The 20,772-nt window shown below is 41.5% G+C and overlaps 1 protein-coding gene across 1 annotated transcript in view; it reads left to right on the plus strand.

Moving 5' to 3' along the window:
- The window catches only part of NOL10 (nucleolar protein 10), a 90,313-nt gene that overhangs the window by 15,209 nt on the left and 54,332 nt on the right, over positions 1–20,772 (plus strand). Inside the window, exons 9-13 of the mRNA XM_041756027.1 lie at positions 643–728; positions 3,248–3,326; positions 4,938–5,087; positions 7,773–7,839; positions 14,772–14,824. Coding sequence (XP_041611961.1) covers positions 643–728; positions 3,248–3,326; positions 4,938–5,087; positions 7,773–7,839; positions 14,772–14,824 — 435 coding nt within the window. The remainder of the gene's footprint in view (positions 1–642; positions 729–3,247; positions 3,327–4,937; positions 5,088–7,772; positions 7,840–14,771; positions 14,825–20,772) is intronic.

The following is a 20,772-nucleotide window of genomic DNA, read 5'->3' on the forward strand; positions in this document are numbered from 1 at the left end:
CCCTAAATACTTCTGAATGTTTTTCTTAAAAGCAAGGACTTTCTTGTATAAAATCATAGTACTGTTATCCCTAAGAAATTTAGCATTGATACAATAAAATTATGTATTAAATACTTAACATTGATACAGTAAATATTTAAATATTTTCAGTTCTACCACAATGTATTTCACAGCTCCTGCTCCACTCTACCACCCAAACCAAAGTCCAGTCAGGGATCAGACATCGCATTTTGGATTTTCTTAACCAATTTTTTTTTCCTTTTAAAAACAAATTCAGCTCATTGTAAAATATTTGACAGTACCAAAAAGGGTGGAAGAAAAAAATTAAATTCTTAGCGCCATGAGATAATCAGTGTTAGTAAAGCTTTTTTCAGTATTTGTCTAAGAATTTTCTGGCACGGGATCCCTGGGTGGCGCAGCGGTTTGGCGCCTGCCTTTGGCCCAGGGTGCGATCCTGGAGACCCGGGATCGAATCCCACATCGGGCTCCCGGTGCATGGAGCCTGCTTCTCCCTCCGCCTGTGTCTCTGCCTCTCTCTCTCTCTCTGTGACTATCATAAATTTAAAAAAAAAAAAAAAAAAGAATTTTCTGGCAGCAGCTATTTTGTAAAATTACCACATTTTGTTTTGTTTTTTTTTTTAGGGTCGAGTAGAGTGCTGGGACCCAAGAACTCGCGGTAGAGTGGGCCTGTTAGACTGTGCATTAAGTAGTGTCACAGCAGATTCAGAGTAAGTGGAAATGAACGTGGTTAAAGTACCCATGTGCTTATGATTTAAACACGGGTATGAATATTGCATTAAAATTAATTGCTGAAGGTATCTGAGGTGGTAGTTTTGTGAGTGTTTTATGTAAAAACCCTTTTCTGGAAAAGTTCAATAAGTGGGAAAGCCGGACAGAATTCCTTCCTAAGGTGCTACATAGAATGTCTTTTTTGTTAGTTGCTGTTGAATTTTATTTAAACAGGTACACTGTAGGAATGTGTAGTTCCAATTCTGTAGGATCTAGTGATAGAACCATGTGTTCACCACTGCAGTTAATAAGCAACAAGGTGTACTTTGAATTCTAAGGTAGAGGAAGGCAAGTGTTTAAGATATCTTCTTGTTCTTGTTTGCCAATTCCTACTCTAAAACAATCAGAAAAGTAACACACACTTGGGGGATGAAAACTTCTACCTGCCTGAATTTTAGTAAGATGTATAGGCCTCTGTCTTTCCTCCACTCACCAGAGTGGTTACTGTTGCACTGTTTGGTACATATGTCTGAAAACTCAGACATTTTTCTGTGCTCATATTAATACATATGCAATCTTACACTTTCTTGGTCAGATTCACGATTTGGGATTATTTGTTGTAATCATTTCAGAAACATCTTTTCTCTGGGATCTTGATATTTGTAGTATTGTGACTTTACTCATCATTTTGGTTGGCCAGACATATACCTGTAGTTGTGTTGTGTGGGAGGTAGAGTGTTTGATGGGTGGGCTGCAGAGAGAATGTGAACCCTCTAAATTATTTCTGATATTTGTGTGATCTGCATTTTTCTGGGGGAGAAAAGAATTTATGTAGTTCTTTCTTTTGAAAAATTAGCTTATTTAAAGCATCCTTGACTTAGAGAAAAGGTACAAATTGCTTAATCGGAAAGACATCTTTTTCTAATGTATACATTTTTCCCTATATGATAAGTAAAGATTTAATTTTTTTCATCTTTTAATTATGACATTTAAAGGGAGTGTAGGTAGTGGGGGGTGGGGTAACTGGGTGACAGGCATTACGGAGGGCACATGATGTAATGAGCACTGGGTGTTATATACAACTGATGAATCACTGACTACCTCTGAAACTGGTAATACACTGTATGTTAACTAATTGAATGTAAATTAAATAAAAAAAATAAAGGGAGTGTAGGGAATTTTTTTCCTTATTAATGAGTAATACTAAAGTAATACTAATGAACAATTTCATTAATCATGGTATGGAGTATAGTTATAGACAATCTTAAAGTGGAAAATTTACTTATTCTACATTCGTTTGTTTTTAGAATTAGACATTTCTATTGTGAAATACCATATACATACACAATCTCAAAACATTAATGTACAGATTACCAAATTATTATAAAGCTCTATGTTTGTCAATAGAAGAAACCAATAGAGAAATGATTTTCATAGAAGCCTGAGAAAACAGGCCAGCAGGAGTTCTATGTATTGTGTCTTAACACTTATTTTTACTGTATTTTTTATGACTGTAATAGAAGTAATATTATAGAAAATTTAAGGAAGGGGTGTGAAAAGATAATCTTTACTGTGGTCTTTAGAAATATGGGAGTATTTATTGTTTTTTTTCTTTACATAAAATATTGATTTACAAACACTTCCTATGACCACTTTTGTTATTGTGAGTTGAGTGTTTTTAGCTATGATGACAGTTATTTTGTTTGCTTGTTTATTATTTTTCAAAGATATTTATTTAAGAGAGAACATGAGCAAGGATAGAGGGGCAGAGAGGGAGGGAGAAGCAGGCTCTCTGCTGAGCAGGGAGCCCAACACAGTACTCAGTCCCAGGACTCTGGCATCATGACTTGAGCTAAAGGTAGATGCTTAACTGACTGAGCCACCTAGGTGCCCCCAAAGAAGAGATGTTTATGTAAATACCTTATCCTGGCTTAATCAAAGGGAAGATACTGTCATACTGATCTTTTTCAGGTGGTTTTATAGTTTTATAAATTTTTATTTTTGCTTGTAGATACTTTGACAGTATTTTTTACAGTTTGGAAGAAACTGATCTACAGATATTTAAAAGCAGACTACATTTACATATAAAGCTTATTTTTTATTTTGATTAAGAAAGTCTGGATATAAGTACCTTTTTATTATTATTATTTTAAAGATTTGTTTGTTTATTTTACAGAGAGGGAGAAAGAGAGAATGTGTGTGGGGGGAGAGGCAGAGGAGTAGAATCTTTTTTTTTAAGATTTTATTTACTCGTGAGACAGAGAGAGGCAGAGACATAGGCAGAGGGAGAAGTAGGTTCCTCGTGGGGAGCCTGATGTGGGACTCGATCCCCAGGTCTGGAATCATGCCCTGAGCCAAAGGCAGATGCTCAACTGCTGAGCCACCCAGGCATCCCTAAAAGTACCTTTTAAATATTACGCTAGAAATAGGATTTTCTCCTTTAGAATGAAAGATTAATGCATTTGTTACTTGAAAGGTTTGGCCATAATACATGGAACACAAATATTTTGCCTTTCAGAATAAACAGTTTACCAACAATCTCTGCTTTGAAATTTAATGGTGCCTTGACCATGGCAGTTGGAACATCCACAGGGCAGGTAAGTATGTTTAAGATGGAACCTTCATACTTAAGTTAGTATCTCAGAGGCATGTATATATTGTGGGAAACATCCACTTTATTTGTTCTGTTTGGCAACAGAAAATGAAGCATTATTGTTTTGACCAGAGTGGAGGGGGTACTCTGGAATGCTATACTCTTTTAGCACCTTGAAAAAAATCTTTTTTTTTTTTTTTTAAGATTTTATTTATTTATTCACGAGAGACACACAGAGAGAGGCAGAGACACAGGCAGAGGGAGAAGCAGGCTCCCTGTGGGGAGTCCCATGCGAGACTCAATCCCAGGACCCTGGGATCACGACCTGAGCTAAAGGCAAACGCTCAACTGCTGAGCCACCCAGGCATCCCCACCTTGAGAAATTTTGATTGTGGCCTTCATGGTTGATCTGAGAGGTTTTTTTTTTTTTGTAAGATTTTATTTATTTATTCATGAGAGACACAGAGAGAGAGGCAGAGACACAGGCAGAGGGAGAAGCAGGCTCCACGCAGGGGGCCTGATGTGGGATGTGATCCTGGGACTCCAGGATCACGCTCTGGGCTGAAGGCGGTGCTAAACTGCTGAGCCACCTGGCCTGCCCAATCTGAGAGGTTCTTAAGCTGGAGCTACAACGGAGCTATTTATTATGCCTCAGGCATTCTCTTAAATGTGATTTAGAACAATATTTTCCAGTGTGTGGGTCAGCAAAGCTTGGAATTTCAGCAGATTCCTACTCTTGCAGGATCACAGTGCATTTGCGTACATATTGAAGCTCTGAAAATTCATCTAGACAAGAAATGTACTTAACAAGTATTTCCAAAATTTATGTATCCCAGGAAGCTTTTTTTCACCGAGCACCATTGACCCCATGCCATGCAGTAATGTACGTTCGCAGTGCTCGTCTGACAAGTATGGGTTGAGTAGCCACTGTGACCTATTCTTTCTTCATCAATGATGAAGACATGGGACCTGATCCCCAGACCCTGGATCTTTCCTTCAAGGCAGAGCCCACACACTTGCAGGTTTGCTCTCCTCTGAAACAGATTCAAGACCCTACTTCCAGTGGAGATACTGCCTGTGTTGTCATGGTCTGCAGAAGATCTGTCACCAGGGGCTGAGGTCTGGCTTCTGCAGCCCTCTGGTCCTCGCCCCCCCGCCCCCCCCCAACAGTCATAGCTTTGCCACCACTGTCCTCTCAGACCTGCTGTGATTATGTTCAGCACGCCTTTTTTTCTTATTTTTGTCAGCAACTCTGACAGTGCGTGGTACATGTAGGTCCTCGGTATATATATTTGTTTTAGTTCACAAATGACACAGACTCTTACAAATTTTTCTTTCTGTTCCTTTCTTAGTATAGCCCAGTCATTCTCAGTCTTAGTATGCCCAAAAATTATTCTCTGGTGAAATTCATAAAACTGTGTTACTCTAAGGGTGATTTAATAGATTTTTCTAGAATGTTTTTGTTGTCAGACTTTAGAATCATTGTGCCCTGAGTAAGGTGTTCATTATACTCATAAAAAGGCAGTAAAACAAATGGCAGCCATTATTCTAAGTTTTCAAAGTTGTTTTTAAGATACAATTTGCTTAAACAAATCATTTGTTTTCTTTCTCTTAGGTTTTATTATATGACCTTCGATCGGATAAGCCACTGTTGGTTAAGGATCACCAGTATGGGCTGCCCATTAAGTCAGTTCATTTCCAGGATTCATTAGATTTGATTTTGTCTGCAGACTCGCGCATCATCAAAATGTGGAATAAGAACTCAGTATGTACTTATTAGGATATTTTCCTAATATTTCTTTTCTTTCTGTTGTCTTTTTGAGTTATGTGGGCTTTTGAGAAAGAGATGCTAAATGCCCATCTGAGAGTTTAGTTGGGAGTCAGTTACTTGAGCAGAGATAATATTCATACATAAATAAAGTAGTGAAGACTGCTTTCTTACTGCTGAGAAGTTTTCCTGGTTTGCTAGAACTGGCATGCCTTTCTGCATGTTCAGTTAGGTAGAGAGTAAATCCCTTTTTAAAAACATCGCTCCATGAGAACCTCCTAGATCCTGAGGCTCTTTCACAGCTTGGGAAAGTTTTTATGAGCTACTAATTATCTTTCCATGTCAACGTTATTATGTATCTCAATTTCATACCTTTTAAAACCCATCTCAAATAATTGCCTTCTGGAAATGACCCCTTTTCAATAATTTCTTAAAGTGTTTTTCTTAAAAACATTATTAAGAATATTTGATGTGGGGACACCTGAGTGGCTCAGTTGGTTAAGCTCTGACTCTTGATTTCGGCTCAAGTCACAATCTCAGAGTTGTAAGATTGAGCCCTGCAGTGGGCACTGTGCTTGGTGGGGAGTCTGCTTGAGATTGTCTCTCTCCTTCTGCCTCTCCCTGCTTGTGTGTTCTCTCCTTCTTTAAAAAAAAAAAAAAAATATTTGATGTTCTTTCTTCTCACTTCCAAGTGTCATTTAAAATGTAAAAGTAACAAGCCTACATTTCTGGTTTTCACCAGCCTTATGCTTTTCATTTTTTGTTTTAAAACTAAATATTTTGAGAGTTGGGACACCTGGGTGGCTCAGCGGTTGGGTGTCTGCCTTCCCCTCAGGGCCTGATCCAGGGTCTGGGGATCAGGTCCCATGTCAGGCTCCCTGCGGGGAGCCTGCTTCTCCCTCTGCCTGTGTCTCCGCCTCTCTGTGTCTCTCATGAGTAAATAAATAAAATCTTTAAAAAATTTTTTTGAGAGTAGAAGAAGATCAGTTTGTTAATAAAATGGGAAAAAATTCAGTATAGCAAATTTTTTTTTAAAGATTTTATTTGTTTAGAGGGAGAAAGAGCACAAGTGGGGTGAGGGGCAGAGGGAGAGAGAAGCTCAAGCAGACTCCCCGCTGAGTGCAGAGCCAACACAGGGCTCAATCCCAGGACCCTGAGATCGTGACCTAAAGCAAAATCAAGAGTTGGATGCTCAACTGACTAAGCCACTCAGACATCTCAATATAGCAATGGCTTTTAAGAGTTCTTTGTATTTGGGGATCCCTGGGTGGCTCAGCGGTTTAGCACCTGCCTTTGGCCCAGGGCATTATCTTGGAGTCCCGGAATTGAGTCCGACATCCGGCTCCCTGCATGGAGCCTGCTTCTCCCTCTGCCTGTGTCTCTGCCTCTCTCTCTCTCTCTCTCTCTCTCTGTGTGTGTGTGTGTGTGTGTGTGTCTCTCATGAATAAATAAAATCTTAAAAAAAAAAAAGAATTCTTTGTATTTAATTAATTACAAACTTCAGTGTCTTTAGTAAAAAGTGTTACTTCTTTTTTTTTTTTAATTCACTTTTGAGGTGAAGGGGGTGGAAAGTCCATCAGCCTCAGCAGTAGTTGCCAGAGCTGCACATGTCCAGGACAGAAGTGCTGCTGCCGTCCCATCGTACTTCAGCTACGTCCTAGGGTCCCTGGCTCCCGGGACCATAACTTTTGTTTTTAATTTTCTTTTGGTTAACTCCCAGAGTATTGGCCTTTGTCATCATGTCTTGAATTAGAATTTGGCTGCAGCTTCTCACTGCGTGTGCAGTGGGTATCTTCCCCATGCTATAACTAAACCCCCACTCCTTCTCATGGGAGCCTCTGATGATACATTAATAAATGCAAGAGCTAGCAGACATTTTCAACATCAGTTCTTGAAATTATTCCACTGCGGTTGCTGCAATGCATTTTCTTTTGGTGTTGTTATGACTAAATACGCCCTCTTGACCAACACCCAGATTGCTTGGTTTTGCTCCACTCGTTTTCCTTATTTACCTTTCTCATCACCTTTTTCCCTTTCCCATCTTATCTTTTGCCTCTTGTTTCTTTTACTGTCCTTCTCTTAATTTTTAAAAATATAACACCTTTCTCCCCCTGCCCCCATATTGAATATAAAAGTCTATTAGCCTTTCCTGCATAACTAACACGTTACATGTTTATAGGATCACATTTTGTAGGTTATTTTCTGCCCATGTCTTACTCGATCCTCCTCAGAGCTTTGTGATCCAGGTGTTGCAGATATGCCCTCCTCTGACCCTGCTGACCATCTCCCATTCTTTGCTTTCTCTGAGTACAAACTTAACTGAGGCCTGTCTTCCAGATGAGAAGTATCTCTCTAAGTTGATGCACAACCATAGCTTAAACTTTATGTAACTGCTGCTGGTGTATGGACATTATCTGTGAAACTGTATTTCCTTGGATAAATCACCTTCCCCCCCAGGCCTCAACTTCTCCATCTCTAAAGTGAACACATTTCATAAGTTGATAAAATGAATTCCCTACTATTTTTGAGACTTAAATTCTATACTTTCAACTAGGTAATGTTATTTCTTTACATAGTTGTTTGTGGTTAGGTTAGATCTCTGGTTTATTTTTTTTACTCAACATTGCTAAAAGTTGTCTTCCTTTAACTGTTTTAATAATTCCTCTTTGCTTATTCTTCTAGGGAAAAATATTTACTTCCTTGGAGCCAGAACATGACATTAATGATGTCTGCCTCTACCCCAACTCAGGTATGCAGTAGCCATTCAGTGGGATAAATCTAGGCTGTGTGTTATAGGGTTTTAAATTGATTTCATTTCTTCAGACAGGGTTTGGCTTGGTTAGGACAATTCTTGGATATTATATTTACTGGAAGAATCAAGAGCAGGAAGTGGTGTGAATGATTCAGAAAATGGCACTTGGTGACTCAGTCCTTAGCTGGCCTAGCTATTAGTAGAAATAAACAATATATAGGCAGGTGGCAGGTGAGATGCTATTTTAGTGTGCTCTTCACTCTTTTATGTGATTAGTAATGGTGTGTGGAAATTGAGGTCAGGGATTTGGAAAAGGCTGGGATTACCTGATAATCCACAGGGTTTCCGCAGTTGTGGGTTTTGGTGTCTTCTGTGTTGTATGCTGTTCAGCACGCACGCTTGAAATCATGGATTTCAAGACTTATGATACCTTCGAGACAAATCACTGAAGAATTTTGGGTTACAAAAGTAAAGAACAGTCCCCACTCTCAAGCAGTGTTGTATTCTAAGAACAGGTGTTCACAGATCATTTTGATGGAGGGATACAAAGCAAAGTAGGAAAAATTCTGTGATGTACAAACAGCACTTTGATAGCATGTTAGAGTGAGGGGTTTCAGCCATAGCAACTGGGGAGATTGCAGAGGAGATGTTGGTTTGCATATATTTGGTAGGTGGGGTGGGGAGATGGGGTGTTCCACGTGAGGGAGCAGTGTAGGAAGGGCAAGAAGGAAAGGGTACAGCAGGTACTATAGGGTATCATTCGTGGGGCTTGGTTGGGAAAGGGGTGGAGCCTTTATGCGGGAGCCCTGGTGGCTCTCCCAGGAATGAAGGTGGCAGAGGTCCAGGAGTGATGTGCTGAATGGTTTGGGCTCAGTCTGTAGTCAGGACCTGTTCAGACCATGGTTTCAGAAGATGGTTCTGTCCATCGTGTAAAGGATAGATTGGTGTGGAACTAAAAAGAGTAGGAGGGGATATTCTGAGCTAAGGAGAACACAAGAGACCAAGCCAGTTTAGACAGATCGTTTTCTTTTTTAAACATTCAAATATCAAGAGGCGGTAGGTTAGTGACAGTGTCTGGCAGAGGGTCTCACACCTGCTGCTTGTCAGTATCATATTGGGAGCCTTTTTAAAAACTACACATCTCTAGGCCCAGTCCCCGATGGACTGACTGGAGTGTCCCGAGGAGGGCCCAGAAGCATGTGTTTGTAATGTGTTTGCCAATACTCAGGAGGCCCTGGCTGGACCCATAGCCTTGTGGTGGGAGCCAGGTCTAGTGGCCGGTAGAAAGTGTGGTCTCGAGAGAAGCAGGTCTGTGGTTACGAAGTTTGGAGACATGTAAGTAGAGTTGATTTCAGAAGAAGTTAGAGTATGTGAGATCACTGCAGGAAAGTGTAGAGGTCAGGACCTGAGTCCATTTAGAGAGGGTGTGGGGAGAAGGAAGACCCAGCCGAGGAACTTCACAGGAACAGACAGAGGCCAGAGAAGGGACCGAATTTGAAGTAGGCGATTGGGTAAGGCATGGACGATCGGGTGAGCACTGCTGGGCAGGTCTGAGGATGGTCAAAGTTGAGGTAAGAGGAAAAGCGAGTTCTCAGCACTCCTGTGCTACTGGGCTCGGCAATACCCATGCATCATTCATCTGTTCAGAACCCTGTGTTGTCGGCGTTGCACACAGTTGTTTCTTTTTTCCTGTTTGTTTTGCATCTTAGGAGGGGAGGATGGTTGGGTAATCGGGCCAGAATTGGTCGCCCCGCTGGTGTGTGGCAGGGCCTCAGATAGAGCCAGTCTTTCCTGATTCTGGAGCCCTTGCCCTTTCTAGTTCCATGCTGCTCTCCCTGGAGAGCTGAGAAGCTGCAGTTTTGTAATCAACTATATATTTATGATTTCATAGCAGAAGTCGGGGTGAAGTCAGATTCTGATGGGTTGAGGAATAAACTGCAGTGAGGATGGTGGAGTCCGAGTTAGAGAGAGTAGACAGTCTGAGAGGGGGTCTTAGACAGGAAGATGAGTAAGACCAGGTGAAAGTGACGTTGGAACAAGGGTGGTGAGCAGGTTTCGCTGGATTGAGGGGAGAGTTTGAAGGGGGCAGCTGGTGCTGGGAGCAGGAGGCTGCATGGCCACTTACGATCCTTGAACACTGGCAGGGCGACTCATTGAACAGAGGTGTGCTTTATGTGTAAAATAACAGGTTTCAAAGACGTTATACAGAAAAAAAATAATGTGAAATAGAGGAGCCTGGGCACTCAGTTGGTAAAGCCTCTGACTCTTGATTTCAGCTCACATCATGATCTCAGGGTCATGAAATCGAGCCCTGTATCCAGCTCGATGCTGGGTGTGGATCTTGCTGAGAATTCTCTCTCTCCCTTGCCCTCTGCCCCTCCCCCCGCTTGCATGCACGCGCACACACGCTCTCTTTAATTTTTCATGTGAAAAGATTTTGGACATATTAAAATAATTTTCCCTGTTTTAAAACAATTTTTTGTTTAAATGTATCTACCAGAAAACGTGAAATCACATGTGTGGCTTGCATAATATTTCTGTCTTGCGGTACTGGCCAGACGCGGGGATCTTTCCCAGGGTAGGATGCTGCCAAGATGCAAGGTGTTGAAGTCGGGCAAGGGCGAGCAGCATTAATCTTGTTGGAGTAGGGACGTTCCTCTAGGAGTCCGATCCCATCTGATAATTCTGGTTCCCCAGCATTATATCCTGTCCATTCTCACATTCCCCATTGTCCCCCAGATGCCTTTCGTAGCCCATTGTTTGGAACCAGGCTGTAGTCGGTTGTGTGTTACATCGATGTGTGGCCATGTTTAGTTTCTTTCAACCATAATAGCGTATCCCCCCACACACACACATCCCCCATGGGTTTTTTTGTTTGTTTGTTTTTGCCTTCTCCATGATGTTGACTTTTCCAGGATCAGTCAGTAGTCTCAGAGAATGCCCCTCACCCTGGGTCTGTGTGGTTGGTTTTCATAATGTCGTTTACCTTGTGCCTCCAGCCTGTATTATTTTTTCCCAAATAGAAGTTCGGCCTAACTGTGGTGGACTTTAGGTTAAGTATTCTGGACAAGAGAAATGGTGGTTTCTCCATGTCAGACCCCATCCCATAGCCCTCTAGGGCCAGTGAGGGGCAGTGTGGCCCCAGGTTAAGGTGACCACCATGTCTCTTCATTGCAAAGTACACTTTTCTGAGAGGTAAAAATGTTAAGAGTAATGTTTTGGATAGAAGAACAAGGTGACTGACAGATATCTTATAAGAAGTGAATCAAACACCAAAAAATAGCCAAGTAATGTATTTCCTGAGCCGGCAAGCACATTAGGACAAGTACCTCAGCTGCCGCCTTGGGGTTTGGATGTGAGCAGGCTTGATTTCACGCGTCTCGCTGCTTTCCCTCGCTCTGCTCCTTTCCCTTTAATACCACTCTTGCTATTTCGTGCTTAATCATCACGAGCTTAATCATATTTTAGAAAAGCTAAAACGTTCTTCTTTCTTTATCTTATTGCTTACTCATTTTGAAGTAATTAAAGCCGAATCACAATTATTGTTTTGTCATGTTTTTCTAATACAGAGATGGCTCAGAATATTGAGAAATGTTCCCGCCTTCCTGGCTCCTTTCTGGGTCCTTCTCGTGTTGCTCATTCAGCCCGGCTCCAGCGTCTCTGTGTCTGGCAGCTGCATGCAGGTTGGCCCGGAAGGGGTGGTGCGCAGCACGTGTGGCTGAGCCCCGCAGCAGCTGGGAGTCAGGATGGCTGGGTTCAGGTCACTGGGAGAGAGAAGATGGGCTTTCCACCCAGAAAGCTTGAGCTGAGGCTGAGTAGTCCTATAAAGTACACTGTGTGGGTCTCCCCAGCTGCCTTCCAGGCTCCTGGAGACTGCCTGCCCTGATAGATGGGAGGAAACCTTGCCTTCTCCCAGCATCGAAAAGAGTGGCTCAGGACACCTATAAATACTCTGAGTGCCCTCTTTGGGAAAACCCCACACTCACGGCAGGAGTTGAGTACATGGAAAGAGGTCCTGGCCTCTCCTCTCTGGCACAGTTCTGTACTCAGACTGTATACTCTGTGTTGTTCATGGCAATGACCGCTGCTGGCCGCCTAGCACAAACATGTCTCAAGGACTGAGATTTTGCTTTTCCTTTGTTTTTAAATTTTCAATCCATGGCAGGCCGCTACTTCCGTAAAATGTAATGTAATAAAAATGAATTACAAGGAAAAGGCAATGTGGCATGGCTCCACCGGTTTCTAGATTCTTCCCTTCCATTCCTCCACTTCCCCCGGGGCTTGGGCCCACTTTGCAGATTGGCCCTGGGAGCTGGCCAAGTAGAACTGGCAGAGAGCATGGTTTCAGATTTTGAACATTGTGCTTCAGTGAATCCTTGAGCCCCTGAAGCACATGCAGGTGAGAATTGACATGTGCTTGCTTCCTGGGAGGGCCCTGCCGTTCCATCCAGGTTTTTGTGACTGCACCGTGAAGCTGCACAGCACACGGAATAGCACATGCTATAGCAGATACCATACTTGAGGTGTTTTTTTGTTTTTGTTTTTTTGTTTTTTTTTTTAAGATTTTATTTATTTGGGGCAGCCCACGTGGCTCAGCGGTTTAGTGCTACCTTTGGCCCAGGGTCTGATCCTGGAGACCTAGGATCGAGTCCCACGTCAGGTTCCGTGCATGGAGCCTGCTTCTCCCTCCGTCTGTGTTTCTGCCCCCCCCCCCCCCCGTCTCTCTCTGTCTCTCATGAATAAATAAATAAAATCTTAAAAAAAAAAAAGATTTTATTTATTCATGAGAGAGAAAGAGGCAGAGACATAAGCAGAGGGAGAAGCAGGCTCCCTACAGGGAACCTGATGTGGAACCCGATCCCAGGACCCCAGGATCACACCCTGAGAGGAAGGCAGACGCTTAACCACTGAGTCACCCAGGCGCCCCAAGGCGGGCTCTTAGACTTTAGGCGCTCCTGAGCTTCTCCCTCTCTTTTATAGTTAATATTGTCATTGTTGACACTAATAAGCATCACTACAAAGGACATGGGGGAGGAAAAACCATTCATCATTCCACCCTCTCCTCCCGAGTACTGTTACAGTTTCCATGAAAGAAATTCTTGTATTTATCTTGTGTTCATAGGTTTTCAGTTGTTGTCCTCACACTGTATGTATAGTTGTCTTTTGCTTTCCAGTTGACATATTAGTTTTTTTTCCTTTTGCTGTATGGCATTTATATTTGAACTTCTGAAATTTTTAGTATTTGACCACGCAAGAAGTCTTTGATTTTATCTTAGCTGTGGTTGTGGTTTGAGAGTCCTGTTCCACGGGCTTTGGAGTCGATGGAACATCCGCTTCTCTCCTTCCTAGCCATGTGGTGACCTTGAGCAAACCATCTAACTTTCTGAGGCCGTGTTATCTGGAAGTCAAGTCCCTGGCACAGGGCCTTACACTCTTCTCCTCTCTTGAATGTGATCATCTTAATTTCTACTGAATTTCTTTTGCTGATTTTATGTACTTCTTTTGGCTTCTTGTTCTTGGGCTTTGCCAGGTTGCCTGGTTTTTTTCATTCATAATTGGTTTCAGTCCTGACCTTCCCCACTTTAGTTTGGTAGTAGGTCAGCTTGTATCATTGTCCATATATGGCCAAGTGAGATCCTATTCCATTGTGGAAAACAATCTGCTTTTTCTAGTCTGAGTTATTTTGTGCAGTTAGATTAGAGCCTTCTCACTGGTTTGTTGGGTAGGTGTGATTGTGTTTCCTTGTGGAATGTGGTTTTTTGAATGATCCGTGTTCACAGTCGAGCCATTGAGGCCAGGCTTAGGGAATCTCTTTCGCAAGAACTTTCATTTTGGTTGTAATCTGTCTCCTCAGTCTCCAGAACGACTTCTTTTTATCGTGTCTAAAAGGTATAGGGAAAGGTTTGGCTCTAAAATTCTCTAGCTTGTGGCAGGGCACTTGGTCCCTTTGAGCTTTTTTTTTTTCCCCCTATCTGTAAAAATGGATGCTATTATTTCTTATTTCAGAGACTTGTTGCATGTTCACCAAGTTAATATCTGTGAAGGCTCTTTGTCATTCTGGAACAGGGGCTATGAGGACTGGCACTGCTTTGGAGGCTTGTGGGGAGGAACAGGTTGCAAATGTGGCAGAGAGCAGAGACCAAAACCAGGACATGGACACACTGGTACTGTCCTGCAGAATCATGGGGTCACTGGGTGCTGCTGCTCCTGGGGCTTGGAGGGATGCCTTCACCAAATGCTGGGAACTTTTCCCATACTTCAGTTCTGCTTTCTTAAAATGCGGATCTGTTAGTTGAGTCTCATCAAATTCCCTTGGGAGTGAATGAGGGTAGAGTAAGGGCTGTTAGATGCTCTTTAGATCCATTCTGGTATGGCCACACAGAGCGTTCCCCTTAAGTCAGTGGTTTTGTTTTCAGTTCAGGTGTGAAATTTAATGCAAACCTGAGGAACTATGTTGCTGTGACCTTCTGTGGGAAGATGCTTTGCCTTGGTTCTTTGATTCCTGATAACAGAAAGAAGCCTTTCTTCTTCATTGTTGTCATCATCATTATTATTTTAACTAGTGCACCAGAAGTATATTTTATGTATCTACGTGTCTAAAGTATCAAACTCTCTCCCCCTTAAGAACAATGGCAAACTTTATGTAGACCTGAGCACCTAGTGGTAGAAACTGCTTGCTTACTTGGCTAGTTCAGCTTGAGCATTTTGCAGGTAGGGAAGCTGGTCTTCATGATACTGAAGGCTCCCCATCTAGGAGGATCAGAGACTGAAGCCTGTGACCTGATTCCTGGGGTGCCTGGCCTCCAGGCCCTGCTCTTTTGCGGCATGTGTCTTCTGAGCACCTGGAGCATTTCAAAGTGTAAAACAAATAGAAAAAGGCACCTTTCTCTTACCCGTGTGTTTACCTTTTTCTTTGTGTTTATTTTTAGGAATGCTTCTTACTGCCAATGAAACCCCCAAGATGGGCATCTATTACATTCCAGTAAGTAATTTGAATAGTAGTTACGGTAAATGTAGGACAAGCAAAGACAGTTTATTTTTAAACTGGTTGTATTGAAGGCGTTTGGGTCTGCATGTGGTTGCATAAATTAAACATAGCGAACTCATTTGTAGTTTCACTTTGCTTCCTGGAGCCAGTAAAATAATGCTTAACTATTCTTTTATGGGAAACTGCTTACTCTCACATTAAAATAGGGATTAGGAATTAGTGTTTGTTTTTCACATTGACATTTGGTTTTTGTTTCCGAAGTATTGCAGAATCTTAAGCTTTAAGCTGTTAGTGATCAGGAGGTCTGATTCTAAACCAACAGCCTGGTGCTCTTTAGTCATTTCATTGTTTCTCTTATAAATAAGTTCCGCCTAAGGAAACGGTCAGACGGATCTGGTCAGTGATGGCATGCAGTCACAGTCTCGGCCTTTTATTCTTCTTTAAGAAATTCTCTTGCATGTGACAGAAGCTTCCCTACCTTTACCATTAGATTACAATAAGAAAGAGACATAGGGGAATAAGATCTCCTGAATAGAAAACCACGTAGTACAGTGTTGGCACTAGATTACTTTATGGCTGGCAACCAGCTCCTTTTCTGAGATTTGGGGAGAAGAGGGTGAGGAGTGTTGCAGAGCAGGACTTTAGGAAGGTCAACTCCGTAACTGCTGTCAGCCTCCAGTTGGGAAAGTTCTTCATATTTACAATTGTCCTTTTAAAATAGCTTAATGGTGTGTATATTTCCCAAAAGAAGTATTCTGGTTGGTGTCAACTTTCTGTGGTTTCAGGAAACTCCTGAGTTGTTAAAAGTACTTTGAGATAATTCTTTTAGTTGCTAGTGAACGAAGGCCATTCAAGCAGCAAACTTTGATGCTTTTCTAAGTTGTTATTTGTTCCATTTTCCCCAGCCTCTCCAATACTGCTTCTGTATTCCTATCCATTTTTCCGTCTTTCCTCATGTTTGTTTGTTTGGTGAATACATTTTTTTAAAAATAATTTTTATTGGTGTTCAATTTACCAACATACAGAATAACACTCAGTGCTCATCCCGTCAAGTGTCCCCCTCAGTGCCCGTCACCCATTCACCCCCACCCCCCACCCTCCTCCCCTTCCACCACCCCTAGTTCATTTCCCAGAATTAGGAGTCTTTATGTTCTGTCTTCCTTCCTGATATTTCCCACACATTTCTTCTCCCTTCCTTTATATTCCCTTTCACTATTATTTATATTCCCCAAATGAATGAGAACATACACTGTTTGTCCTTCTCCGATTGACTTACTTCACTCAGCATAATACCCTCCAGTTCCATCCACGTTGAAGCAAATGGTGGGTATTTGTCATTTCTAACGGTTGAGTAATATTCCATTATATACATAAACCACATCTTCTTTATCCATTCATCTTTCAGTGGACACCGAGGCTCCTTCCACAGTTTGGCTATTGTGGACATTGCTGCTAGAAACATCGGGGTGCAGGTGTCCTGGCGTTTCATTGCATCTGAATCTTTGGGGTAAATCCCCAACAGTGGAATTGCTGGGTCGTAGGGCAGGTCTATTTTTAATTCTTTGAGGAACCTCCACACAGTTTTCCAGAGTGGCTGCACCAGTTCACATTCCCACCAACAGTGTAAGAGGGTTCCCTTTTCTCCACATCCTCTCCAACATTTGTTGTTTCCTGCCTTGTTAATTTTCCCCATTCTCACTGGTGTGAGGTGGGATCTCATTGTGGTTTTGATTTGTATTTCCCTGATGGCAAGTGATGCAGAGCATTTTCTCATGTGCATGTTGGCCATGTCCATGTCTTCCTCTGTGAGATTTCTCTTCATGTCTTTTGCCCGTTTCATGATTGGATTGTTTGTTTCTTTGGTGTTGAGTTTAATAAGTTCTTTATAGATTTTGGAAACTAGCCCTTTATCTGATATGTCATTTGCAAATACCTTCTCCCATTCTGTAGGTTGTCTTTTAGTTTTGTTGACTGTATCCTTTGCTGTGCAAAAGCTTCTTATCTTGATGAAGTCCCAATAGTTCATTTTTGCCTTTATTTCTCTTGCCTTCGTGGATGTATCCTGCAAGAAGTTACTGTGGCCAAGTTCAAAAAGGGTGTTGCCTGTGTTCTCCTCTAGGATTTTGATGGAATCTTGTCTGACATTTAGATCTCTCATCCACCTTGAGTTTATCTTTGTGTATGGTGAAAGAGAGTGGTCCAGTTTCATTCTTCTGCATGTGGATGTCCAATTTTCCCAACACCATTTATTGAAGAGACTGTCTTTCTTCCAATGGATAGTCTTTCCTCCTTTATCGAATATTAGTTGACCATAAAGTTCAGGGTCCACTTCTGGGTTCTCTATTCTGTTCCATTGATCTATGTGTCTGTTTTTGTGCCAGTACCACACTGTCTTGATGACCACAGCTTTGTAGTACAACCTGAAATCTGGCATTGTTATGCCCCAGCTATGGTTTTCTTTTTTAAAATTCCCCTGGCTATTTGGGGTCTTTTCTGATTCCACACAAATCTTAAAATAATTTGTTCTAACTCTCTGAAGAAAGTCCATGGTATTTTGATAGGGATTGCATTAAACGTGTAAATTGCCCTCGGTAACATTGACATTTTCACAATATTAATTCTGCCAATCCATGAGCATGGAATATTTTCCATCTCTTTGTGTCTTCCTCAATTTCTTTCAGAAGTGTTCTATAGTTTTTAGGGTATAGATCCTTTACCTCTTTGGTTAGGTTTATTCCTAGGTATCTTATGCTTTTGGGTACAATTGTAAATGGGATTGACTCCTTAATTTCTCTTTCTTCAGTCAGTCTCATTGTTAGTGTATAGAAATGCCACTGACTTCTGGGCATTGATTTTGTATCCTGCCACACTGCCAAATTGCTGTATGAGTTCTAGCAATTTTGGGGTGGAGGCTTTTGGGTTTTCTATGTAGAGTATCATGTCATTGGCGAAGAGGGAGAGTTTGACTTCTTCTTTGCCAATTTGAATGCTTTTAATGTCTTTTTGTTGTCTGATTACTGAGGCGAGGACTTCTAATACTATGTTGAATAGCAGTGGTGAGAGTGGACATCCCTGTCTTGTTCCTGATCTTAGGGGAAAGGCTCCCAGTGCTTTCCCATTGAGAATGATATTTGCTGTGGGCTTTTTGTAGATGGCTTTTAAGATGTCGAGGAAAGTTCCCTCTATCCCAACACTCTGAAGGGTTTTGATCAGGAATGGATGCTGTATTTTGTCAAATGCTTTCTCTGCATCTAATGAGAGGATCATATGGTTCTTGGTTTTTCTCTTGCTGATATGATGAATCACATTGATTGTTTTACGAGTGTTGAACCAGCCTTGTGTCCCGGGGATAAATCCTACTTGGTCATGGTGAATAATTTTCTTAATGTGTTGTTGGATCCTTTGGCTAGTATCTTGTTGAGAATTTTTGCATCCATGTTCATCAGGGATATTGGTCTGTAATTCTCCTTTTTGGTGGGGTCTTTGTCTGGTTTCGGAATTAAGGTGATGCTGGCCTCATAGAACGAATTTGGAAGTACTCCATCTCTTTCTATATTTCCAAACAGCTTTAGTAGAATAGGTATGGTTTCTTCTTTAAACGTTTGATAGAATTCCCCTGGGAAGCCATCTGGCCCTGAACTCTTGTGTCTTGGGAGGTTTTTGATGACTGCTTCAATTTCCTCCCTGGTTATTGGCCTGTTCAGATTTTCTATTTCTTCCTGTTCCAGTTTTGGTAGTTTGTGGCTTTCCAGGAATGCGTCCATTTCTTCTAGATTGCCTAATTTATTGGCGTAGAGCTGTTCATAATATGATTTTAAAATCGTTTGTATTTCCTTGGTGTTGGTAGTGATCTCTCCTTTCTCATTCATGATTTTATTAATTTGAGTCTTCTTTCTCTTCTTTTTAATAAGGTTGTCTAATGGTTTATCTATCTTAGTAATTCTTTCAAAGAACCAACTCCTGGTTCTGTTGATCTGTTCCACAGTTCTTTTGGTCTTGATTTCATTGAGTTCTCCTCGAATTTTAATTAACTCTCTTCTTCTGCTGGGCGTGGGGTCCATTTGCTGTTTTTTCTCTAGTTCCTTTATGTGTAAGGTGAGCTTTTGTATTTGAGATCTTTCCAGTTTTTGAATGGATGCTTGTATTGCGATGTATTTCCCCCTCAGGACTGCTTTTGCTGCATCCCTAAGATTTTGAACGGTTGTATCTTCACTCTCATTAGTTTCCATGAATCTTTTTAATTCTTCCTTAATTTCCTGGTTGATCCTTTCATCTTTTAGCAGGATGGTCCTTAACCTCCACGTGTTTGAGGTCCTTCCAAACTTCTTGTTGTGGTTTAGTTCTAATTTCAAGGCATTATGGTCTGAGAATATACAGGGGACTATCCCAATCTTTTGGTATTGGTTCAGACCCGATTTGTGACCCAGTATGTGGTCTATTCTGGAGAAAGTTCCATGTGCACTTGAGAAGAATGTGTATTCAGTTGAGTTTGGATGTAAAGTTCTGTAGATATCTGTGAAATCCATCTGGTCCAGTGTATCATTTAAAGCTCTCGTTTCTTTGGAGATGTTTTGCTTAGAAGACCTATCGAGGGTAGAAAGAGCTAGATTGAAGTCACCAAGTATAAGTGTATTATTTTCTAAATATTTCTTCAGTTTGGTTATTAATTGGTTTAAATATTTGGCAGCTCCCACGTTCGGGGCATATATATTGAGGATTGTTAAGTCCTCTTGTTGGATAGATCCTTTGAGTTTGATATAGTGTCCCTCTTCATCTCTCACTATAGTCTTCGGGGTAAATTTTAATTTATCTGATATGAGGATGGCTACCCCTGCTTTCTTTTGAGGACCATTTGAATGGTAAATGGTTCTCCAACCTTTTATTTTCAGGTTGTAGGTGTCCTTCTGTCTAAAATGAGTCTCTTGTAGACAAATAGATGGGTCCTGCTTTTTTATCCAGTCTGAAACCCTGTGCCTTTTGATGGGGTCATTAAGCCCATTCACGTTCAGAGTTACTATTGACAGATACGAGTTTAGTGTCATCATGATATCTATTCAGTCCTTGTTTTTGTGGATTGTTCCACTGAACTTCTTCTTAAAGGGGAATTTTAAGAGTCCCCCTTAAAATTTCTTGCAGAGCTGGTTTGGAGGTCCCATATTCTTTCAATTCCTGCCTGTCTTGGAAGCTCTTTATCTCTCCTTCCATTTTGAATGAAAGCCTTGCTGGATAAAGTATTCTTGGTTGCATGTTCTTCTCATTTAGGACCCTGAGTATATCCTGCCAGCCCTTTCTGGCCTGCCAGGTCTCTGTGGAGAGGTCTGCTGTTACCCTAATACTCCTCCCCATAAAAGTCAGGGACTTTTTTTCTCTTGCTGCTTTAAGGATCTTCTCCTTATCTTTGGAATTTGCAAGCTTCACTATTAAATGTCGAGGTGTTGAACGGTTTTTATTGATTTTAGGGGGGGATCTCTCTATTTCCTGGATCTGAATGCCTGTTTCCCTTCCCAGATTAGGAAAGTTTTCAGCTAGGATTTGTTCAAATACATATTCTGGCCCTCTGTCCCTTTCAGCACCCTCGGGAACCCCAATTAAACGTAGGTTTTTCTTCCTCAGGCTGTCGTTTATTTCCCTTAATCTGTCTTCATGGTCTCTTAATTGTCTGTCTCTTTTTTCCTCAGTTTCCCTCCTTGCCATCAACTTGTCTTCTATGTCACTCACTCGTTCTTCCACCTAGTTAACCCTCGTCGTTAGGACTTCTAGTTTGGATTGCATCACATTTAATTGATTTTTAATTTCTGCCTGATTGGATCTAAATTCTGCAGTTATGAAGTCTCTTGAGTCCTTTATGCTTTTTTCTAGAGCCACCAGTAGCTGTATAATAGTGCTTCTGAAATGGCTTTCTGACATTGAATTGTAATCCAGATTTTGTAACTCTGTGGGAG

Source organism: Vulpes lagopus, chromosome 5 (assembly GCF_018345385.1).
Source record: "Vulpes lagopus strain Blue_001 chromosome 5, ASM1834538v1, whole genome shotgun sequence".
NCBI lineage: Eukaryota > Metazoa > Chordata > Mammalia > Carnivora > Canidae > Vulpes > Vulpes lagopus.